Source organism: Haematobia irritans, chromosome 4 (genome assembly GCF_050003625.1).
Source record: "Haematobia irritans isolate KBUSLIRL chromosome 4, ASM5000362v1, whole genome shotgun sequence".
NCBI lineage: Eukaryota > Metazoa > Arthropoda > Insecta > Diptera > Muscidae > Haematobia > Haematobia irritans.
This window is the reverse complement of record NC_134400.1, coordinates 45,464,924-45,492,095: the sequence shown is the minus strand read 5'-3', so window position 1 is coordinate 45,492,095 and position 27,172 is coordinate 45,464,924. Positions and strand designations below refer to the sequence as shown.

The following is a 27,172-nucleotide window of genomic DNA, read 5'->3' as shown; positions in this document are numbered from 1 at the left end:
TAATTTAATTTAATTTAATTTAATTTAATTTAATTTAATTTAATTTAATTTAATTTAATTTAATTTAATTTAATTTAATTTAATTTAATTTAATTTAATTTAATTTAATTTAATTTAATTTAATTTAATTTAATTTAATTTAATTTAATTTAATTTAATTTAATTTAATTTAATTTAATTTAATTTAATTTAATTTAATTTAATTTAATTTAATTTAATTTAATTTAATTTAATTTAATTTAATTTAATTTAATTTAATTTAATTTAATTTAATTTAATTTAATTTAATTTAATTTAATTTAATTTAATTTAATTTAATTTAATTTAATTTAATTTAATTTAATTTAATTTAATTTAATTTAATTTAATTTAATTTAATTTAATTTAATTTAATTTAATTTAATTTAATTTAATTTAATTTAATTTAATTTAATTTAATTTAATTTAATTTAATTTAATTTAATTTAATTTAATTTAATTTAATTTAATTTAATTTAATTTAATTTAATTTAATTTAATTTAATTTAATTTAATTTAATTTAATTTAATTTAATTTAATTTAATTTAATTTAATTTAATTTAATTTAATTTAATTTAATTTAATTTAATTTAATTTAATTTAATTTAATTTAATTTAATTTAATTTAATTTAATTTAATTTAATTTAATTTAATTTAATTTAATTTAATTTAATTTAATTTAATTTAATTTAATTTAATTTAATTTAATTTAATTTAATTTAATTTAATTTAATTTAATTTAATTTAATTTAATTTAATTTAATTTAATTTAATTTAATTTAATTTAATTTAATTTAATTTAATTTAATTTAATTTAATTTAATTTAATTTAATTTAATTTAATTTAATTTAATTTAATTTAATTTAATTTAATTTAATTTAATTTAATTTAATTTAATTTAATTTAATTTAATTTAATTTAATTTAATTTAATTTAATTTAATTTAATTTAATTTAATTTAATTTAATTTAATTTAATTTAATTTAATTTAATTTAATTTAATTTAATTTAATTTAATTTAATTTAATTTAATTTAATTTAATTTAATTTAATTTAATTTAATTTAATTTAATTTAATTTAATTTAATTTAATTTAATTTAATTTAATTTAATTTAATTTAATTTAATTAATTTAATTTAATTTAAATTTAATTTAATTTAATTTAATTTAATTAATTTAATTTAATTTAATTTAATTTAATTTAATTTAATTTAATTTAATTTAATTTAATTTAATTTAATTTAATTTAATTTAATTTAATTTAATTTAATTTAATTTAATTTAATTTAATTTAATTTAATTTAATTTAATTTAATTTAATTTAATTTAATTTAATTTAATTTAATTTAATTTAATTTAATTTAATTTAATTTAATTTAATTTAATTTAATTTAATTTAATTTAATTTAATTTAATTTAATTTAATTTAATTTAATTTAATTTAATTTAATTTAATTTAATTTAATTTAATTTAATTTAATTTAATTTAATTTAATTTAATTTAATTTAATTTAATTTAATTTAATTTAATTTAATTTAATTTAATTTAATTTAATTTAATTTAATTTAATTTAATTTAATTTAATTTAATTTAATTTAATTTAATTTAATTTAATTTAATTTAATTTAATTTAATTTAATTTAATTTAATTTAATTTAATTTAATTTAATTTAATTTAATTTAATTTAATTTAATTTAATTTAATTTAATTTAATTTAATTTAATTTAATTTAATTTAATTTAATTTAATTTAATTTAATTTAATTTAATTTAATTTAATTTAATTTAATTTAATTTAATTTAATTTAATTTAATTTAATTTAATTTAATTTAATTTAATTTAATTTAATTTAATTTAATTTAATTTAATTTAATTTAATTTAATTTAATTTAATTTAATTTAATTTAATTTAATTTAATTTAATTTAATTTAATTTAATTTAATTTAATTTAATTTAATTTAATTTAATTTAATTTAATTTAATTTAATTTAATTTAATTTAATTTAATTTAATTTAATTTAATTTAATTTAATTTAATTTAATTTAATTTAATTTAATTTAATTTAATTTAATTTAATTTAATTTAATTTAATTTAATTTAATTTAATTTAATTTAATTTAATTTAATTTAATTTAATTTAATTTAATTTAATTTAATTTAATTTAATTTAATTTAATTTAATTTAATTTAATTTAATTTAATTTAATTTAATTTAATTTAATTTAATTTAATTTAATTTAATTTAATTTAATTTAATTTAATTTAATTTAATTTAATTTAATTTAATTTAATTTAATTTAATTTAATTTAATTTAATTTAATTTAATTTAATTTAATTTAATTTAATTTAATTTAATTTAATTTAATTTAATTTAATTTAATTTAATTTAATTTAATTTAATTTAATTTAATTTAATTTAATTTAATTTAATTTAATTTAATTTAATTTAATTTAATTTAATTTAATTTAATTTAATTTAATTTAATTTAATTTAATTTAATTTAATTTAATTTAATTTAATTTAATTTAATTTAATTTAATTTAATTTAATTTAATTTAATTTAATTTAATTTAATTTAATTTAATTTAATTTAATTTAATTTAATTTAATTTAATTTAATTTAATTTAATTTAATTTAATTTAATTTAATTTAATTTAATTTAATTTAATTTAATTTAATTTAATTTAATTTAATTTAATTTAATTTAATTTAATTTAATTTAATTTAATTTAATTTAATTTAATTTAATTTAATTTAATTTAATTTAATTTAATTTAATTTAATTTAATTTAATTTAATTTAATTTAATTTAATTTAATTTAATTTAATTTAATTTAATTTAATTTAATTTAATTTAATTTAATTTAATTTAATTTAATTTAATTTAATTTAATTTAATTTAATTTAATTTAATTTAATTTAATTTAATTTAATTTAATTTAATTTAATTTAATTTAATTTAATTTAATTTAATTTAATTTAATTTAATTTAATTTAATTTAATTTAATTTAATTTAATTTAATTTAATTTAATTTAATTTAATTTAATTTAATTTAATTTAATTTAATTTAATTTAATTTAATTTAATTTAATTTAATTTAATTTAATTTAATTTAATTTAATTTAATTTAATTTAATTTAATTTAATTTAATTTAATTTAATTTAATTTAATTTAATTTAATTTAATTTAATTTAATTTAATTTAATTTAATTTAATTTAATTTAATTTAATTTAATTTAATTTAATTTAATTTAATTTAATTTAATTTAATTTAATTTAATTTAATTTAATTTAATTTAATTTAATTTAATTTAATTTAATTTAATTTAATTTAATTTAATTTAATTTAATTTAATTTAATTTAATTTAATTTAATTTAATTTAATTTAATTTAATTTAATTTAATTTAATTTAATTTAATTTAATTTAATTTAATTTAAGGCTAAATTTAAATTATTTTTCCAAAATTGAAACTTCCCCTTATTGTTTGATAAGGTCTTGTGTAGAGCGAGTATATTAAAATATTTCTTATTTTACTATTAAATTATCAAATTGAAAATATATGTTTGTTTTAGGTTATTGAATTAGATAATCTTCTGCATGCATGTTAATTTTCAACAATATTTGACTTTGGTTTAATTTCATATAAAGGTCTTTAACCTGTTTTTGCCTTTAATAATATGTATCTTAAATAACATAGCTTATATTGCCAGCCAGTGTCTCATTTGTTGTAATATCTACTGTGATAAAATCTCATTAAATGAATTGTATTTAAAAATCAAATTAATAAAGAAGAATTTGAAAAATGAAAAATGAAAATGATGAATTTAATTTAATTTAATTTAATTTAATTTAATTTAATTTAATTTAATTTAATTTAATTTAATTTAATTTAATTTAATTTAATTTAATTTAATTTAATTTAATTTAATTTAATTTAATTTAATTTAATTTAATTTAATTTAATATAATATAATTTAATTTAATTTAATTTAATTTAATTTAATTTAATTTAATTTAATTTAATTTAATTTAATTTAATTTAATTTAATTTAATTTAATTTAATTTAATTTAATTTAATTTAATTTAATTTAATTTAATTTAATTTAATTTAATTTAATTTAATTTAATTTAATTTAATTTAATTTAATTTAATTTAATTTAATTTAATTTAATTTAATTTAATTTAATTTAATTTAATTTAATTTAATTTAATTTAATTTAATTTAATTTAATTTAATTTAATTTAATTTAATTTAATTTAATTTAATTTAATTTAATTTAATTTAATTTAATTTAATTTAATTTAATTTAATTTAATTTAATTTAATTTAATTTAATTTAATTTAATTTAATTTAATTTAATTTAATTTAATTTAATTTAATTTAATTTAATTTAATTTAATTTAATTTAATTTAATTTAATTTAATTTAATTTAATTTAATTTAATTTAATTTAATTTAATTTAATTTAATTTAATTTAATTTAATTTAATTTAATTTAATTTAATTTAATTTAATTTAATTTAATTTAATTTAATTTAATTTAATTTAATTTAATTTAATTTAATTTAATTTAATTTAATTTAATTTAATTTAATTTAATTTAATTTAATTTAATTTAATTTAATTTAATTTAATTTAATTTAATTTAATTTAATTTAATTTAATTTAATTTAATTTAATTTAATTTAATTTAATTTAATTTAATTTAATTTAATTTAATTTAATTTAATTTAATTTAATTTAATTTAATTTAATTTAATTTAATTTAATTTAATTTAATTTAATTTAATTTAATTTAATTTAATTTAATTTAATTTAATTTAATTTAATTTAATTTAATTTAATTTAATTTAATTTAATTTAATTTAATTTAATTTAATTTAATTTAATTTAATTTAATTTAATTTAATTTAATTTAATTTAATTTAATTTAATTTAATTTAATTTAATTTAATTTAATTTAATTTAATTTAATTTAATTTAATTTAATTTAATTTAATTTAATTTAATTTAATTTAATTTAATTTAATTTAATTTAATTTAATTTAATTTAATTTAATTTAATTTAATTTAATTTAATTTAATTTAATTTAATTTAATTTAATTTAATTTAATTTAATTTAATTTAATTTAATTTAATTTAATTTAATTTAATTTAATTTAATTTAATTTAATTTAATTTAATTTAATTTAATTTAATTTAATTTAATTTAATTTAATTTAATTTAATTTAATTTAATTTAATTTAATTTAATTTAATTTAATTTAATTTAATTTAATTTAATTTAATTTAATTTAATTTAATTTAATTTAATTTAATTTAATTTAATTTAATTTAATTTAATTTAATTTAATTTAATTTAATTTAATTTAATTTAATTTAATTTAATTTAATTTAATTTAATTTAATTTAATTTAATTTAATTTAATTTAATTTAATTTAATTTAATTTAATTTAATTTAATTTAATTTAATTTAATTTAATTTAATTTAATTTAATTTAATTTAATTTAATTTAATTTAATTTAATTTAATTTAATTTAATTTAATTTAATTTAATTTAATTTAATTTAATTTAATTTAATTTAATTTAATTTAATTTAATTTAATTTAATTTAATTTAATTTAATTTAATTTAATTTAATTTAATTTAATTTAATTTAATTTAATTTAATTTAATTTAATTTAATTTAATTTAATTTAATTTAATTTAATTTAATTTAATTTAATTTAATTTAATTTAATTTAATTTAATTTAATTTAATTTAATTTAATTTAATTTAATTTAATTTAATTTAATTTAATTTAATTTAATTTAATTTAATTTAATTTAATTTAATTTAATTTAATTTAATTTAATTTAATTTAATTTAATTTAATTTAATTTAATTTAATTTAATTTAATTTAATTTAATTTAATTTAATTTAATTTAATTTAATTTAATTTAATTTAATTTAATTTAATTTAATTTAATTTAATTTAATTTAATTTAATTTAATTTAATTTAATTTAATTTAATTTAATTTAATTTAATTTAATTTAATTTAATTTAATTTAATTTAATTTAATTTAATTTAATTTAATTTAATTTAATTTAATTTAATTTAATTTAATTTAATTTAATTTAATTAATTTAATTTAATTTAATTTAATTTAATTTAATTTAATTTAATTTAATTTAATTTAATTTAATTTAATTTAATTTAATTTAATTTAATTTAATTTAATTTAATTTAATTTAATTTAATTTAATTTAATTTAATTTAATTTAATTTAATTTAATTTAATTTAAATTAATTTTAATTTATTAATTTTCTTTTTATTCGACCTTTTATCAATATATAATGAAATGATTAGTCAAGCTCGAGGTCTTTATGTTTTTATTTATTTATTTATTTGTCGATATTTCGCCTTAATATGTAAGGCATTTTCAAGACAACCTATCAAAATAACATAAAACAAATACGTAATAAGCCAAGCATGTTTACATTCTTTTACATTGAATTCTCTTTTTTCACTTACATTAACAATAGTACAAAAAGCACAAACAAAACTTAAAGTTTATTAATCAACCTGTTCGGTCTCCGTTTGTTTTGTCACTGACGTCTTCTATGCGTTATTGGACTTTGTTCATTCGTTGAACCAACAAGCGATAGTTGCTTGCACATCCCTCTATGTCTGCTTTGTGGTTCATACGTTTTGTTGTTGTTGTGTTGATGATGTGTAATGTTTCTAATGTAAGTCTCTTATTGTAATTTATCTCGTTATCTATCACTCTCACTCCTTCTAAGTCTGGCTCATGCTTTTCTCTTGCACAGTGTTCTGCTAATGCCGTTTTTTGGTTTGTATTTCTGTTTCTTAATTTTATATCTGATTTGTGTCCTGCTAATCTAGATTTTAGTTTGTTCTTTGTGGTTCCAATATAAATTTTTGGACATTGTGTTAGGCCATCGCCGTTGCATTCTATTTTGTAACTGGACAAATCAAATGTAATTTACAAAATAGAATGCAACGGCGATGGCCTAACACAATGTCCAAAAATTTATATTGGAACCACAAAGAACAAACTAAAATCTAGATTAGCAGGACACAAATCAGATATAAAATTAAGAAACAGAAATACAAACCAAAAAACGGCATTAGCAGAACACTGTGCAAGAGAAAAGCATGAGCCAGACTTAGAAGGAGTGAGAGTGATAGATAACGAGATAAATTACAATAAGAGACTTACATTAGAAACATTACACATCATCAACACAACAACAACAAAACGTATGAACCACAAAGCAGACATAGAGGGATGTGCAAGCAACTATCGCTTGTTGGTTCAACGAATGAACAAAGTCCAATAACGCATAGAAGACGTCAGTGACAAAACAAACGGAGACCGAACAGGTTGATTAATAAACTTTAAGTTTTGTTTGTGCTTTTTGTACTATTGTTAATGTAAGTGAAAAAAGAGAATTCAATGTAAAAGAATGTAAACATGCTTGGCTTATTACGTATTTGTTTTATGTTATTTTGATAGGTTGTCTTGAAAATGCCTTACATATTAAGGCGAAATATCGACAAATAAATAAATAAATAAAAACATAAAGACCTCGAGCTTGACTAATCATTTCATTATATAAATTAATTTTATTTTATTTTATATTATATTAATTTATTTTATTTTAATTTATTAAAAAAAACTTACGTTGGCTCATTTCTAAAAATGCTTACCTTGTAATTAATATCTTGCACATTATCCAGGCTACAGTCGTACATTTCGTCGGTGGTATCACAGTTGGAACTACGACCAGATGAGTTGAAACTCGATGATCTGTAGAGTTGTCTAAAATTTAAGAAAAAAAAATTGATAAATAAAAAGGAAAATTTAAGTATACAAAAAAACATTGTTGCTACAATCATTGAATGTTCATTTTTCCTAGAAAGTTATCCTTATTTTTTGTATGCACGTTATCCTTCGTCATTTTGACTTATTTCAAAGGGCTACAAATTATAAATAAAATTTCGGGAACGAGAATTACTGTACAAAATAATTTTTCCAGTAAAATAGGTATTTTAGTTTTAGTTTCTTTATATTCTTGTTTTTTTTTTTTTTTTTTTTTGAGAAGCGAGATAGTTTTTTTTAGAAAGAAACGAGCACAAACAAAAAATTAGAGCCAATGAAACATTTTTATATTACAGAAGAAATAGCGCCACCTACGGTGAGCATACAAACATCTTCTTGATTATGTTTGCACCATCGGCATTCACAATAACAACTGGTTGTTATATCGGCTATAAGTCTATATCGTCATTGTGAATTACCACACATTCGCAACAAGTACTCGCGGTTGTTCTCTTTGCTAGTTTTGTGAATGATTCTTCATTCCGAACAGTTATCCATTGAATAACGGATAAAATGATTCGGAATGGTAATTGTCTACAATAGAGTTACCAACCACTTTAATTAAACTGTAACCAAAGATGTGTACAACTAGATGTCGCCTTACATTCCACGCAAATCTCAATAGAGGTCGTTGTTGAATATTAATGACCATTTGGCAATAAATTTTGACAAAATTTCCTACAGAAATACAAATTTGCAAAATTGCCTATAGAAAGAAAAATTTGTCAAATTTTGGCAATCTCGACCAAATTTAATATAAAAATAAAAATGTTGCTATATTTTCTATGTAAGTTCACCAATGTGGTATCACAATGGACTGAATAGTCTAAGTGAGCATGATACATCGGGCTGCCACCTAACCTAACCTTACCTATGTAAATGAGAAAAGTTTCTAACGAAATAAAATTTTGAGATACTTTTCTATAGAAATGAAATTTTGAGAAAAATTTTCTATAGAAATAAAATTAAAATTTTATTTCCATAGACAAATTTCTCAAATTTTATTTCTATAGAAAATTTTGTAGAAATAAAATTTGAGAAATTTGTCTATGGAAATAAAATTTTGAGAAATTTTTCTATAGAAATAACATATTGACAAAATTTTCTATAGAAATGGACATGTTGGATTTTTTAAAGCTCGTTCTTTGCAACATAAGATAGCGCATCGTCCAATAAAGGGAACTGATGAGAATGTAGAAATCCAAAGCAGCGGTCTTCCCAACCATTTTGGACTTTGGTTCTTCGTACCGGATTGACCCGATGGATCCCACCCATTGGCCAGCGGCTGCCACATCAGTGTACGTATTGTTTCGACCGTATTTTTGTGTTGGAGAAGGTGTATCCCGGGGATACACCGTCTGCTGTTGGTCCGAGCCGGGATAGAGGAAAACCCCGGGCCATGGTACTGTTCAGTCTGCCGAAACCTGATTCACCACCGTTCGGTTTCGGTGAGGTGTAACCGGTGCTTGGAGTGGGTGTACTTCCGGAACTGCTCCGGCCTAACATCGCTGCGGGAGTATAGTCATACTGACTACGCGGCAGGATGCTGTGCCAACGACAGCAGCAGTAGGTTGTCAGACTATGCGACCCCCCGACATCTCCCGTACAACAATATTCACCGCCGCAGCATCTTACACCCAATATTGTTGTAGCAGTTCCGGATAGTGCATCGTTTTTGGCAATTTAATTGCAACGGACTCCGAGGTAAGATTAGTGAGATCGTGGACTTAATGAATCGGAAAAGGATAAGGGTCGCGGCGATCCAGGAAACTAAGCTGAATTCCACCTGCAGCCTACGCCATTGTGACGGATACAATGTGCTACGAAATGTGCTGGAGTTTTGGGCCTGGCTTTCATATTACACCGTTCCGTGCAGGATAGACCTATCCCGCTTGTGCGTCGGCAGCCCCCGATACATTCCCGTATATGGAATGTATCGGGGGCTGCCGAGATAGAGCTATACAACGTGTATATACTGCTGGTTGGTAGCTGTGCTCCAGGTTATACCCCAAACATTGAGTGGCTGTTGTGCCGACATAACCGATTGGTGCTAGGAGACTTTAACACGTCATTTTATTGGGATCAGACCACCTCCCCATAATTCTCACCATTAACCGACACTCCGATTTCATAACCTCTGAACGCCGGACATTTATCAATCAAAAGCCAACGTAGAAGGCTTCAGGGAATACACAGATCGCCGTTTCAGTGAGCACCCGTCCCCCTCTCATGTTCATGTTGCCCAGAGGGTGTTCCGGGACATCATCAACGCAGCAGCCGCTCGCTTCATACCCACTGGTCGAATTGCTCGCAGACGAGCGTGATGAACGCCGTCGTGCTAACTCTGTTATCCTAGAATCAGGGAACTGAATCTAGAGATTAGTAAGATAGTCGACGAGCACAAGCGGAACACTTGGTTAGCAATGTAACTTAGCAATAGGTAAATTGTGGCCAACAGTAAGAGCCCTCTCGAACCCCACCACAAGGGATGATGGGAACGCAGTCACCTTTGGCGACGTGACGGTGACAGATCCGAAGAGATGCGTCAGTTTTTTCAACCGACAGTTTGTCGAGCGTCCCGAGAGTGATAGAGCGAAAAGGAGAGCCACATGCCGATGACACACCACAATTTACCACAGACGAAGTTACCAATGGCATCAACAGCGCGAAACCATCCAAGGCGCTGGGCCCCGACGGAATTTCAATGATATTTCTGAAGCATCTGGGAATACTGGGAGTTGAGTACCTGACCAGACTCCTCAATTTGTCCTTGGAATCACTCATTATACCCGGTGTCTGGAAGATGGGTAGGTAGGTGATTCCACTACTGAAGCCCGGCAAAGATTCGTGTAAAGGTGAATCGTACAGACCGATATCTCTTCTCTCGCTAGTAGCCAAGGCACTTGAGGCACTACTCCTCCCCAGCCTTGTGGAGCATTTTCCAGCTGCCCAGCATCAACATGGATTCCGTAAGGTACATAGCACGACGACAGCTTTGCAGGCCATTTCAGCACACATTAATATGGGACACAATCAGCCCAAGCCGTGTCATAGGACGGTCCTCGTGGCGCTTGATCTATCGAAGGCATTCGATGCGGTCAACCATGCCACACAAGCGGTGAGAAGCTACAAGGTTAATCCTGTTCTCGGAGTCCGACCACCGCACCGGAGGAGAGAGACCTCCCAATGCAGACCAGGGTAGTTTTGGCCCAACTAAGATCCGACAAGTGCAGCCGCCTCAATTCCTACACGCAAAAAAATAATTCTTTCCTCCCAAACGAAATTTTAGACAAACAAAGTTCGTTTCTCATTTGCTTTTCGCTGTAAGGAAGTGTATTTGGAAGAAAAGTATATACTTTTTGTGATAAACGTTTATTCTTTTCCAGGATTTCATAAAGACAAACTCAAAAAAAAAAAACATTGTTTTCTTGCTAATTGCATTTTCCCTTACATCTTTCTCACATCCACGAGGTTTTTTAGTTCTTAACACCTTTTCCTGTAATACCAACAATGTAGAAGAAATTATACGATTTTATAAATTTTAAAATTTTTTTTTACCTTTCGCCTGGACGGAGAATCGAACCGCGGACCATGCACTTTGTAAACCAACACACTAACCACTGAGCTATGTACCTGTTATGGTCATCAATAGATAAATATCCATATAAGTTATATTTATATAGCATAGCTTGCGGCGCCCACGAAACAAATAAACAAAGTTTATTTAACAGAAACAAACATTTAGTTTGGCACCGCGGAGCAGTGGTTGCTACGTCCGACTTGCATGCCAAGGGTCGTGGGTTCGATCCCTGCTTCGACCAAAGTTTTTTTTTTTTACATATATTCCAGATATGTTCTGAAGATTCCGAAAAAATGTTCAACATTACATTGTAGTATATTAAATTTTGAACTGTAAAATGTGTCTTATTAAAGACCTAAAGTCAGAAAAGAACAGTGCTTGATATAAACGAAATGGACTGTGTTGTTGTTTCAAAAATAACTTTTTTTATTGAAAAAATAAAAATTTTGTAACAAACGAATTTTTTTGGCGATAAAAGTTTAAAATTTTCGAAGCAATTCAAAAAACTCTAACAAAAGAAAAACGTTTTCGGTACACGTTTTCCAAACGTTTTTTTTTCTTTGCGTGTATTTATCAGTGATTGATAGCAGCGTAGCTGACGCGTGTCCCTTCTGTAATCACATGACACCTGTCACCTTTCGCTTGCCCAACTAAGCCTACCCGTTTCACCGCCAGATCACTCTGGACACACCCCATCCTTGTCGCAGAGTTCCTTGATCTGGCTACTAATTGAACTACCTAAGCACGGAACAAAATGGATGAAACTACATTAAAAACTGTTCCAACAACAACCATTTTGGACAACATTTTTGCAATAACATAAAAATAAATAATGAGTACTGATAGGTTCATGAGTCATAATATCATTACATCTACAACAACAGTTTCAAATGTGCGTATCGTAGCTGATAAATGCATTTCTAAATAAAATTTTGACAAAATTTTCTATAGAAATAAAATTTTGTCAAAATTGTCTATAGAAACAAAATTGTTGTCAAACAGTTTCTATTGAAAAAAAATTTGACAAAATTTTCGATAGAACTAAAATTTGTACAAAATTTTCGATAGAAATAAATGAATTTTTAAATACAATTTTGACAAAATTGTCTATAGAAATAACATTTTTTCTATAAACCAAAATTTTGAGAAAATTTTCTATAGAAATAAAATTTTGTAGAAATAAAATTTTGAAAAAAATCTATAAAAATAGAATTTGTATAGAAATAGAATTTTGACAAAATTTTCTATAGAAATAAAATTTGTTACAGAACATGTTATGTTATGTGGGTCAGAATAGAACCCCATTGTTTTTGGAAGAAATCGTTTCAGATAGCTCCCATATATACTTTTCGCCTGATATGCACTTTTATGACCCCAGAAGCCCGACTTTTACCCTGATTTGCTTTAAATTTTGCACAAGGATTACATTTATTATACCCTCCACCATAGGATGGGGGTATATTAACTTTGTCATTCCGTTAGTAACACATCGAAATATTGGTCTAATACCCCAAAAAGTATATATATATATATTCCGGGTCGTGGTGAAATACTGAGTCGATCTAACCATGTCCGTCTGTTGAAATCACGTTAACTTCCGAACGAAACAAGCTATCGACTAGTTGTTATTGATGTAGGTCGGATGGTATTGCAAATGGGTCATATCGGACCACTTTTACGTATAGCCCCCATATAAACCGACGCTCAGATTTGGCTTGCGGAGCCTCTTGGAGGAGAAAAATTCATCCGATCCCGTTGAAATTTGGTACATGGTGTTAGTATATGGTCTCTAACAACCATGCAAAAATTGGTCCACATCGGTCCATAATTATATATAGCCCCATATAAACCGATCCCCAGATTTGGCTTGCGGAGCCTCTAAGAGAAGCAAATTTCATCCGATCCGTCTGAAATTTGGCACATGGAGTAAGTATATGGTCTCTAATTGGTCCACATCGGTTCATAATTATATATAGCCCCCATATTATCGATCCCCCGATTTGGCTTGCGGAGCCTCTAAGAGAAGCAAATTTCATCCGATCCGGCTGAAATTTGGTGCATGGTGTTAGTATATGGTATCTAACAATCATGCAAAATTTGCTCAACATAGGTTCATAATTATATAGAGCCCACATATAATCCGATCCCCAGATTTGGCTCGCGGAGCCTCCAAGAGAAGCATATTTCATCCGATACGCCTGAAATTTGGTACATGGTGTAAGTATATGGTTCTAACAACTATGCAAAAATTGGTCCATACCGGTCTTAATTATATATAACTCCCAATCAAATCTGGGGATCGGTTTATCCCGATTTGGCCTCCGGAGCCTATTGGAGGAGCAAAATTCATCCGATACGGTTGAAATTTGGTACATTGCGCGAGTATATGGCCGCTAACAACCATGCCAAAATTGGTCCATAGCGGTCTATAGTAAAAATAATCTATCAAAATGTTATTACTATAGAAAATTTTGTCAAAATTTTATTACTGTACAAAATTTTGTCAAGATTTTATTTCTATACAAAATTTTGTCACAATTTTATTTTTATAGAAAATTTTGTCAAAATTTTATTTCCATCGAAATTTTGTCAAAATTTTATTTCCACCGAAATTTTGTCAAAATTTTATTTCCATCGAAATTTTGTCAAAATTTTATTACAATACAAAATTTTGTCAAGATTTTATTTCTTTAGCAAATTTTGTCAAAATTTTATTTCTAAAGAAAATTTTGTCAAAATTTTATTACTATACAAAATTTTGTCAAGATTTTATTTCTATAGAAAATTTCTATAGAAAATGTTGTCAAAATTTTATTTCTATAGAAAATTTTGTCAAACTGAATTATATACGTATATAATCGGCCTGTTTTTTGTTTAATATATACTTCGTATGGACTAACTTACAATTGAGAAGACGGTGTTAAGAAGTTTTAAGATACCTTGCCATCGGCAAGTGTTACCGCAACCCAAGTAATTCGATTGTGGATGACAGTCTTTCGTAGAAGTTTCTACGCAATCCATGATGGAGGGTACATAAGATTCGACCTGGCCGAACTTACGGCCGTATATACTTGTTGTGTCCTAAAGTGTGTCAAATTTGGTTGAAATCGGTTCAGTTTTAGATCCCATATATATCATTCGCTCGATTTACACTCATATGACCACAAGTCCATAGATTTTGTAGAAGTTTAACAAATTTTGTCCAGATTGGATCAGATTTAAATATATGTATATGGGAACATAAACCTTTATGTATACACCCTCAAAAAAATCGCCTCTTTAACATATGTTCCAAACATACTTTGCAGGAAGCACATATATTATTGGATACTGCCGACACATTAATATGTTTGTTTTATGTGAACATATTATATGTTTGGAAACATTTTGAGCCCAAAAATATTATATGCTTGGAAGAATTTTTCCCAAAGACGATGCTCATTCCCTAACATACTCGTTATTTTCACTTCCACGAAATATTTTAATTCTTGGCACCTTTTTCTGTAATACAAATAATGTTGAAGAAATTATTCACTTTTTTATTTTTTTTTTAATTTTACCTTTCGCCTGCACGGAGAATCGAACCGAGTACCATACAGTTTGTAAGCCAACACACTATCCACTGGGCTACGTAGCTGTTATGGTCACCAGCAGATAATTATCGTTATAAGTTACATTTATATAGCATAGTTTGCAGCGCCCACGAGCCCATGCAAACATAACATTATTTAACAGAAACATACATTTGTTTGCCACGTGGAGCAGTGGCTAGCATGTCTGCCTTGCATGCAAAGGGTCGTGGGTTCAATCCCTGCTCCGACCGAACACTTTTTATACCCTCCATCATAGGATGGGGGTATATTAACTTTGTCATTCCGTTTGTAACACATCGAAATATTGCTCTAAGACCCCATAAATTATATATATTCTGGGTCGAGGTGAAATTCTGAGTCGATCTAAGCATGTCCGTCCGTCCGTCCGTCTGTTGAAATCACGCTAACTTCCGAACGAAACAAGCTATCGACTTGAAACTTGGCACAAGTAGTTGTTATCGATGTAGGTCGGATGGTATTGAAAATGGGACCTATCGGTCCACTTTTACGTATAGCCCCCATATAAAGGGACCCTCAGATTTGGCTTGTGGAGCCTCTAACAGAAGCATATTTCATCCGATCCGGCTGAAATTTGGTATATGGTGTTGGTATATGGTCTCTAACAACCATGCAAAAATTGGTCCACATCGGTCCATAATTATATATAGCCCCCATATAAACCGATCCTCAGATTTGGCTTGCGGAGCCTAAAAGGGAGGTAAATTTCATCCGATCCGGCTGAAATTTGGTACATGATGTTGGTATATGGTCTCTAACAACCATGCAAATTATGGACCACATCGGTCCATAATTATATATAGACCCCATATAAACCGATCTCCAGATTTGGCTTGCGAAGCCTCAAAAAGAAGCAAATTTCATCCGATCCACCTGAAATTTGGTACATGATATTGGTATATGGTCTCTAACAACCATGCAAAAATTGGTCCACATCGGTTCATAATTATATATAGCCCCCATATAAACCGATCCCCAGATTTGGCTTGCGAAGTCTCCAAGAGAAGCATATTTCATCCAATCCGGTTGTAATTTGGAACATGGTGTTAGTATATGATCTTTAACAACCGTGCCAGAATTGGTCCATATCGGTCCATAATTGTATATAGCCCCCCTAATAAAACGTTCTCCAGATTTGACCTCCGGAGCCTCTTGGAGGAGCAAAATTCATCCGATCCGATTCAAATTAGGAACGTGGTGTTAGTATATGGTCGCTAACAACCATACCAAAATGGTTGCCACTAGAGCCAAAAATAATCTACCAAAATTTTATTTGTATAGAAAATTTTGTCAAAAATTTTATTTCTATAGAAAATTTTGTCAAAATTTTATTTCTAGAGAGAATTTTGTTAACATTTTATTCGGTTCATCATAAAATTGTCATCATTGTCAAAATTTTATTTCTATAGAAAATTTTGTCAAAATTTTATTTCTATAGAAAATTTTGTTCAAATTTTATTCGGTTCATAATCATGGTTGCCACTCGAGCCAAAAATAATCTACCAAGATTTTATTTCTATAGAATACTTTGTCAAAAGTTTATTTCTATAGAAAATTTTGTTAAAATTTTAGTTCTGTAGAAATGTTTGTCAACATTTTCTTTCCATAGGAAATTTTGTCAAAATTTTTATTTCTATAGAAAATTTTGTTAAAATTTTATTTCTGTAGAAAATTTTGTCAAAATTTTATGTCTACTTTGTCAAACTGAATTATATACGTATTGGATCGATCTTTTTTGATTTAATATATACCACGTATGGACTTACATACAATTTAGAAGATAGTGTTAGGAGGTTTTAAGATACCTTGCCATCGGCAAGCGTTACCGCAACTTAAGTAATTCGATTGTGGATGGCAGTGTATAGAAGAAGTTTCTACACGCAAAGAAAAAAAACGTTTGGAAAACGTGTACCGAAAACGTTTTTCTTTTGTTAGAGTTTTTTGAATTGCTTCGAAAATTTTAAACTTTTATCACCAAAAAAATTCGTTTGTTAGAAAATTTTTATTTTTTCAATAAAAAAAGTTATTTTTGAAACAACAACAGAGTCCATTTCGTTTATATCAAACACTGTTCTTTTCTGACTTTTGGTCTTTAATAAAACACATTTTACAGTTCAAAATTTAATATAGTACAATGTAATGTTGAACATTTTTTCGGAATCTTCCGAACATATGTAGAATGTATGTAAAAAAAAAAAAAAAAAAAAAAAAAACAAAAAAAAAAAACTTTGGTCGAAGCAGGGATCGAACCCACGACCCTTGGCATGAGAGTCAGACGTAGCAACCACTGCTCCACGGTGCCAAACTAAATGTTTGTTTCTATTAAATAAACTTTGTTTATTCGGTTCGTGGGCGCCGCAAGCTATGCTATATAAATATAACTTATATGGATAATTATCTATTGATGACCATAACAGGTACATAGCTCAGTGGTTAGTGTGTTGGCTTACAAAGTGCATGGTCCGCGGTTCGATTCTCTGTCCAGGCGAAAGTTAAAAAAATTTTAAAAATTTATAAATTCGTATAATTTCTTCTACATTGTTGGTTTTACAGGAAAAGGTGTTAAGAACTAAAAACTCGTGGATGTGAGACAGATGTGAGGGAAAATGCAATTAGCAAGAAAAAAATTTTTTTTAGTTAGTCTTTATGAAATTGTTGTTAAATCCTGGAAAAGAATAAATGTTTATCACAAAAAGTATATACTTTTCTTCCAAATACACTTCCTTCCAGCTAAAAGCAAATAAGAAACGAACTTTGTTTGTCTAAAATTTCGTTTGGGAGGAAAGAATTATTTTTTTGCGTGTACGCAATCCATGATGGAGGGTACATAAGCTTCGGCCTGGCCGAACTTACGGCCGTATATACTTGTTTTTTTTTTGTTTTTTTTTTTTTTGTGTGTAAATACATTTATATTTATACTATATTAAATTTTTATAATAAAACTTCGAAATGTGGGTTATTAAAGATTTATAGTCATTAACAGTGCTTGATATAAACGAATTTGACTGATTTTTGGATAAAATATTATTTTTTATTGCAAAAATAACAATTTTGTAACAAAAAACTGTTTTTGGTACAAAACTTTAAAATTTGGAAGGAATTCAAAAACTTACAAAAGAAGAACGTGGAGTCGAGTATAAACATACATAAATAATTTTATAATATAAATATAAATTTATTTAGGCGTGAGCAGTTTTTTACTAGCATTTAACACCATCGGTCTAAAATGCCTTTTATTTTTTTTTAATAATTCATTTTAAAGAAAATAAAATTTTTAAATTGTTTTAGCTGCAAAACTCGAACTTAATGCCCGCTTTTATATTTGAAGGTGTCCGTCAACTCCTCTTGGACTACTTATTAATAAAGAGGAACTAAACTTTGTTTTTATACATTTTACTGTGTAATTTTTCACTATTTCCTCCTTATTTCATTTTACTGTCCCAACTCTAAAAAGAGTATAGTGCCCTTTCGTTATTTTTATGAAGACCCCTCATTTCTTTTAACGAACCAAGAATAAAATTGTGCCCATAATGCCAAAATGATAAACAAAACACATGTCCACACATACAGAAAATGCTGCTCTCAAGGCGAAAACACAGGCTTTTTTTCAAATGTCTATTCTCTTGGTTCCGAATGTCCATTCTCTTTATTCAAATTAAATAATATTTAAACTTAAGCATATCAAATTTTTTGCCTTATCATAAAACAGTTTTCTGAAACAACATACAAGCGGTTTCACAGAAATTGTTCTCTTTTGATTCTTTCGCTGTGTTATGTTGATATCTTTTGTCAACTCTCCCGGTTTCCATCTCTATTTCTTTCTCTATACTCTCTCTGTCGCTTTGAATAAAATATCACAACATATGTATGTTTAGTGGAAATTTGTAAATTTATACATGTTTGCATTCACACATATGATTTTTATGAAACATTCATGCCCCAAACATAATATATTCTAACATATTAACATAGATGTCCCAAACATTTAGTGTTAGTTTAGGAACATTGCATGTTTGCACTTAAATATATTGTGTTTTAAAATTGTGCCCGAAACACATTTTGTTTATATCGGAACATATGAAAAACATATATTTCTAAGAGTGTAGCACCCAAATGTAGATCTACTAGGTGATGCAGGATATATTATAGTCGGCACCGCCCGACTTTAGACTTTCCTTCCTTTTTTTTAATTTTATATCTAAAGATTTGTTTTTTAATGTATCGTTTAATATCGTCACAAGCGGATGCAACATTTCATGTAATCTGATATTTTCATGCAAGGCTACAGGTGTTTAAATATGTTTTTATTATAGAATAATTTGATATTTTTTACTTACGTGGCTAAGGCATTTGAACCTAATTGCCTTCGGCCAGAGCTAAAATAGAAAATAAAAATAAATAGATATTAGTTATTAGTAGTAAAAAATTTTAACAAGTTATTATTAAACTTAAAACATAGGTTATGTATTATATACATATACTCAAATGATTGTTAAAGAAAGCCACCATAGCGTTAAAAGTGATATTAATTAAAACCTGAATATGGTATTAGGGTACAAATGATTAATTGTAATTCCAAACTTCAATAAGAAGACATGATAAATTTCCTTAATTTTCTTATGGAAATAAAAATAAAACAAATCCATGTTAAAGACATCCATCTTAAAGATTTATCAGAACAAAAAGATGAAAAAAGACACAAATTTTTAATAAATATCATATTCGTGGATTATTTCCAAAAAATCCTCTATAAAATTCCTCTTGCAAAGATCCATTTATAAAGAGATTCCGGTTCAATTTAATTGCCTATCGCATTTTTTCTTTGCCCCTTTGTTGCTAAAAAGAAAACATTTTCCGTAAACAATTGATCCATCGATTATTTGCTTATTTCTTTTTTTCCTAATGCCAAATTTACAATAGATTCAATAACAACTATGCGAATCGAAAGAGACCTTAAAATGAATAGAGCATCATCAATTGATGCTGCATTCTCAACAAAAATAATATGAACACAAATTCATGTAGTATAGCCAATGAGTAAAATAAAAAAAAAACAATCTTTAAATGACGTCATTATGACAAATAACACCCATAAAATAGATATCACGAATAATTTAAGAATTACTTGGGCGATTTAAATCCAAACAATTTAGGAATGAACTAAATTTCCAATATTCGTTAAACAGTGCTTCGGCTGTATTTGCTAATGAAAAACTATCTGCAGAGAAAATTCTATCAATTGAGCTGTTTTGCAAGTATAGGACCAGTTTCCTGTGATTTATTTATTTATTTTTTTTATTTCTTGATTAATTACATTTACAATAAAATTATAAATATTATTGTAAGCTTTGACTGTTAGGGTCTTAAGCTTGAGTTTCCTGTGATAATATCATATCGGTTCGAATCTTCGGAATGCCAACAAGTATATAGGGCCGTAAGTTCGGCCAGGCCGAAGCTTATGTACCCTCCACTATGGATTGCGTAGAAACTTCTACTGAAGACTGTCATCCACAATCGAATTACTTGGGTTGCGGTAACACTTGCTTAAAACTTCCTAACACCGTCTTCTAAATTGCAAGGGAGTCCATACTTAGTATATATTAAACCAAAAAAGGCCGATTAAATACGTATATAATTAAGTTTGACAAAATATTGTATAGAAATAAAATTTTGACAAAATAAAATTTTCACAACATTTTCTACAGAAGTAAAATTTGGACAAAATTTTCTATAGAAATAAAATTTCAACAAAATTTTGTATACAAATAAAATTTTAACAAAATTTTGTATAGAAATAAAATTTTAACAAAATTTTCTATAGAAATAAAGTTTGACAAAATTTTCTATAGGAACAACATTTTGAAAAAAATTTCTATAGAAAGAAAATTTTGGTAGATTATCTTTGGCTCGAGTGGCAACCATGATTATGAACCTATATGGACCAATTTTTGTGTGATTGGGGATCGGCTATATATAACTATAGACCGATATGGACCAATTTTGGCATGGTTATTAGCGGCCATATACTAACACCACGTTGCAAATTTCAACCGGGTCGGATAAATTTTGCTTCTTCAAGAGACTCCGGAGATCAAATCTGGAGAACGGTTATTATGGGGGCTATATATAAGTATGGACCGATATGGACCAATTCTTGCATGGTTGTTAGAGACCATATACTAACACCACGTACCAAATTTCAACCGGATCGGATAAATTTTGCTCCTGCAAGAGGCTCTGGAGGTCAAATCTGGGGATCGGTTTATATGGAGGCTATATATAACTATAGACCGATATGGACCAATTTTGGCATGGTTATTAGCGGCCACATACTAACACCACGTTGCAAATTTCAACCGGATCGGATGAATTTTGCTTCTCCAAGAGACTCCGGAGATCAAATCTGGAGAACGGTTATTATGGGGGCTATATATAAGTATGGACCAATATGGACCAATTCTTGCATGGTTGTTAGTGACCATATACTAACACCATGTACTGGGAGCCACCGTGGTGCAATGGTTAGCATGCCCGCCTTGCATACACAAGGTCGTGGGTTCGATTCCTGCTTCGACCGAACACCAAAAAGTTTTTCAACGGTGGATTATCCCACCTCAGTAATGCTGGTGACATTTCTGAGGGTTTCAAAGCTTCTCTAAGTGGTTTCACAGCAATGTGGAACGCCGTTCGGACTCGGCTATAAAAAGGAGGTCCCTTGTCATTGAGCTTAACATGGAATCGGGCAGCACTCAGTGATAAGAGAGAAGTTCACCAATGTGGTATCACAATGGACTGAATAGTCTAAGTGTGCCTGATACATCGGGCTGCCACCTAACCTTATCTTACCTTATATACTAACACCACGCACCAAATTTCAACCGAATCGGATGAAATTTGCTTCTCTTAGAGGGTCCGCAAACCAAATCTGGGGATCGGTTTATATGGGGGCTATATATAATTATGGACCGATATAGACCAATTTTGGCATGGTTGTTAGAGACCATATACTAACACCACGTACCAAATTTCAACCGGATCGGATGAAATTTGCCTCTCAGAGGGTCCGCAAACCAAATCTGGGGATCGGTTTATATGGGGGCTATATATAATTATGGACCGATATGGACCAATTTTGGCATGGTTGTTAGAGACCATATACTAACACCACGTACCAAATTTCAGTCGGATCGGATAAATTTTGCTCCTGCAAGAGGCTCGGGAGGTCAAATCTTGGGATCGGTTTATATGGGGGCTATATATAATTGTGGACCGATATGGACCAATTTTTGCATGGTTGTTAGAGACCATATACTAATACCATGTACCAAATTTCAGCCAGATCGGATGAAATATGCTACTCTTATAGGTTCCGCAAGCCAAATTCGGGGGTCCATTTATATGGGGGCTATACGTAAAAGTGGACCGATATGGCCCATTTGCAATACCGTCCGACCTACATCAATAACAACTACTTGTGCCAAGTTTCAAGTCGATAGCTTGTTTCGTTCGGAAGTTAGCGTGATTTCAACAGACGGACGGACGGACATTCTTAGATCGACTCAGAATTTCACCACGACCCAGAATATATATATATATTTATATATATATATATATATATATATATATATATACTTTATGGGGTCTTAGAGCAATATTTCAATGTGTTACAAACGGAATGACAAAGTTAATGGGGGTATCCCCATCCTATGGTGGAGTTTTTCTCTGGGTGATAATTTCATTATTTTATTAATAATAAAATATATGAGCTTGTCCCAAGTCTCGAGGCTTTTTTCACTTGCGAAAAAAAGGAAAAAAATTATAATATAGTACATTTAAGTAATATTTAAGCATTAAAACATCATGGTTTTTTATTTTTATGGACAAACATTATACTTTCTTTTTTGTTGCTTCCTCTCACGGTGGCTATTTCTTAAAGTACACTAAAAATTTGTCATTCGAACACATATATGTATGTTTGCCTTCATATATATGTATGCATATGAAGGCTGGAGTGTTAAGCGAGATTTTTTTTACATGCCTCAAAAAAAAGGCAACTGAAAAAAGTTCATTAAATTATTATTTACCAAATGACCAAAGAAATTACATAAGTCATGTAGTCAATGAAATGGCAAAATTGTGGTAACACATTTGAATGTGAAAATGTTGTGGGAAAATGCCATGCTTACAATTATATTAGAAAAAATTTAATCATAAATTTCAGTAATACATAATAAATTTACACACAAAAAAAATGTTTATATGTTGAAAATATTAACCCTTTAATCAAAATAAAAAATAAATTCAATTAAGAAAATGGTTGAAAATTTTTAATTAACCCTTAAATGCGCACTGTATCTTTTAAGATACTACCAGAAAAAAGTATTACGTGTTAAAATGTTGACCGAGTTTTCTGAAATCAAATTGTTTTACATTTAAAACATCATAACGCTATTTTTAAAAATATACTTTTCCGGAAAATAAGTTGTACTTCTGAGTAATCCGCAGTCAAAACTTGAAATAAAATTTTGATCAAAAATTCAAAAAACTGGAAACACGTTAAATAATATTTACCAGAGGTGAAAGTAATGTTGGTAAAACCAATTTGTAGTGTAAAAATATCTCTGTTCTCATCAAATCGTTTATTTGTAAAAAAGAACTTAGCTTAATGCGCACTGTATTTTTTAAGATACAACCACTATTTTTTCAAAAACAAAAAGCACATTTTTTTTGTTTTTGTTTTGCAGATGTTCTTTTTTTTACCAAGGATTAAAATATGAATTATCCCATTGGCATATTAAATTAAGTAAAAAAATATATTTCCAATTAAAAATATAATTGAAAATTTTATTCGCAAAAAAATAGGTCAAATGAAAAGAAAAATCCGTCTACAGTTATAACTGAAAAATTCTTACTTTCTTATGAATTAACGAAATTAATTAAATTTAAAAAAAACTCTTGTAAAATTTTAAGAAAATTATTTAATCTAATAAAAAAAATAATTATTAATAAATAAACAAAAATGTAATATATAATTGATATTTAAACTTATTGGCAATTATAAACTTATTTGAATTTTTTGACCAAAATCAATTAAAATTTTAATTGAACCAATTAAAACAAAAATAATTGAAAGTACCGGAAAAAATCAATTTGTTTTTGAATCATGTATATTTTGTTATTTCTAATTAATTCTGTCATTGGCAATTATTTTGGCCGATGAAGAAATTTTAATTAAATTGTTTTTAATCAGAAAACAATGAGTGTTTTCACATTTTTGGGCTGAGAATTTATTCAAATGTTAACTATGTTTTTGCTTTTTATACCCACCACCATATAATGGTGACGAGGGTATAATAAGTTTGTCATTCCGTTTGTAACACATCGAAATATCGATTTCCGACTATATAAAATATATATATTCTTGATCAGGGAGAAATTCTAAGACGATATAGCCATGTCCGTCTGTCTGCCTGTTGTAATCACGTTACAGCCTTCAATAATGGCGGTATCGTCCTGAAATTTGGCACAGATTCGTTTTTTGTTTGCAGGCAGGTCCAGTTCGAAGATGGGTTATATCGGTCCAAGTTTTCATATAGTCCCCATATAAACCGACCTCCCGATTTGGGGTCTTGGGCTTAGAAAACCCGTAGTTTTTATCCAATTTGCCTGAAATTGAAAAGCTAGAGGTATTTTAGGACCATAAAAAGATGTTGAAATGGTGCCTATTGGTCCATGTTTTGGTATAGCCCCCATATAGAGCGATCTCCCGATTTTACTTCTTGGGCGTCTAGAAACTATATTTTCTATCCGATTTACCTGAAATTAGAAATCTGGAGGTATTTTAGGACCTTAATGAGGTGTGTCGAAAATAGTCCGTATCGGTCCATGTTTTGGTATAGCCCCCATATAGGCCAACCTCCTGATTTTATTTCTTGGGCGTCTAGAAACTATATTTTCTATCCGAGTTACTTGAAATTGAAAATCTAAAGGTATTCTAAGATCACAAATTGGTGTGTCGCAAATGGGGTGTATCGGTCCATGTTTTGGACTAGCACCCATATAGACCGATCTCTCGACTTTACTTCTTGGGCTTCTAGAATCCGTAGTTTTTATCCAATTTGCCTGAAATTGGAAATCTAGAGGTATTTGAGGACCATTAAGAGGTTTGTCGAAATTGGTGAGTATTGGTCAATGTTTTGGTGTAGCCCCCATAAAGACCTACCTCCCGAATTTATTTCTAGGACTTCTAGAGTCCGACTGACCACAAATAGGTCAGCCGAATGTGTGTGTCGGCCCATGTTTTGGTATAGCCCCCGTATAGATCGATCTCCCGATTTAACCCCTAGGGCTTCTAGAAACCGTATTTTTTATCCGATTTGCCCGAAAATGAAAAATCTGTATTGAATTTATTTTTACCGGCCCATGTGTAAGGCATCGATATAAACCGATTTAACTTCTCGAGGGTATAGCCAAAGAAAAAATATTTTCCTCCGGAATGAAATTTTAGACAAACGAAATTCCCCTTTCGTACAAAGTATTTTCGTTTACAGTAAATTAATTCGAATTTTTAATAAGCGATTCAACGATTGTCTCTAAAATTTGTGTCAACAGAAAACTTTGCTTGTCTAAAATGTCGTTCCTCAGAAAACTCTTCTTTTAGTATATGCCTATCGGTCCATGTTTTGGTATAGCTCCCATATAGACCGATCTCCCGATTTTACTTCTTGGGCTTCTAGAATCCGTAGATTTTACCCAATTTACCTGAAATTTGAAATGTAGAGGTACTCTAGGACCCTAAAAACGTGTGCCGAAAATTGTGAGTATCGGTCCATGTTTTGGTATGGTCCCCATATAAACCGACTTCCCGATTTGGGGTCTTGGGCTTATAGAAACCGTAGTTTTTATCCAATTTGCCTGAAATTGCAAATCTAGATGTATTTTAGGACCATAAAGAGGTGTGCCGAAAATGGTGAGTCTCGGTCCGTATTTTGGTATAGACCCGATACGGTGAGTATCGGTCCATATTTTAGTATAGGCCCCATAAGAACGATCTCCCGAATAACTTCTTGGGTTTCTAGAAACCGTAGTTTTTATCCGATTTGGCGTGTATGGGATTAGTTTTTTATGTGTTTGGTAATGCCTCCATATAGACCAATTTCACTTATTGAGGGTATAGAAGGCGCACTGATCATGAAAATTGCTTGAAACTCAATGTTAAATTTCCAGATTTTACTTCTGGGGTGAAAATCTACAGATTTAAGATTTCAAATCAAGACGTTATTTTATAATTTTCTTGCACACTTACAAGAGATGTTAATGATTCCTCTAAAACTCAAACAAAAATGGTTCTTATAAATGCAGAATATGATATAGTCTTCATAGGTAAAATCTTGAAATTTATCTTGGGGAAGTGTACTAGTTGATCTGCTCTGCTTGGGAGAATATCTGTCATCAAACCCCCCTGAAATTTCAAAGGAAACCCTAATTTTTGATTCTTGGTGGTGGGTATTTAAGATTCGGCCCGGCCGAACTTACTGCTGTATATACTTCTTCTAATTTTAATTGTAATTAAAATATATTTCAGTTTAAATTTTAATTTAAATTTAGTTCAGACTTAGATAATTTTTTTTGTTATAATTTAATGTAAATCCTTTTTATTTTAATTGAAATTTCAGTTTAAATTTTATTTTAAGTTCAGTTGAGATTTAGATAATTTTGTTTTTGTTATAATTTATTTTAAATTCACATAATCTTTTCTTTTTAATTTTAATTTATATTGAAAAATATTTCAAAACGACAACAATGCTTTCAGTTTAAATTTATATAATATACTTTATTTTATTTTAATATACTAAATGTAATTCAATTTAGATTTAGTTAATGATTTTTTGTTATAATTTAAAATTCAAAATTTTTTTAAATTTTAATTGAAATTACAAAAAAATCAGTTAAAAGTTTAAAAGTTTATTTGGATCAATTAATTTTTAAGTGATGTCGGCGATTTATATATCAACTCAACTAAAAATTATTTCGTGAATGAAACCAAA

The 27,172-nt window shown here is 26.4% G+C and overlaps 1 protein-coding gene across 5 annotated transcripts in view; it reads right to left on the bottom strand.

Annotated features, from left to right (window-relative positions):
- nuf (rab11 family-interacting protein nuf) overlaps positions 1-27,172 on the bottom strand; it is a 237,837-nt gene that overhangs the window by 98,710 nt on the left and 111,955 nt on the right. For all 5 annotated transcript variants that reach the window (XM_075307990.1, XM_075307991.1, XM_075307992.1 and 2 more), the window contains 2 exons: positions 19,463-19,501; positions 7,763-7,874 (listed from right to left, as the gene is read on the bottom strand). In XM_075307990.1, coding sequence (XP_075164105.1) covers positions 7,763-7,874; positions 19,463-19,501 — 151 coding nt within the window. The remainder of the gene's footprint in view (positions 1-7,762; positions 7,875-19,462; positions 19,502-27,172) is intronic.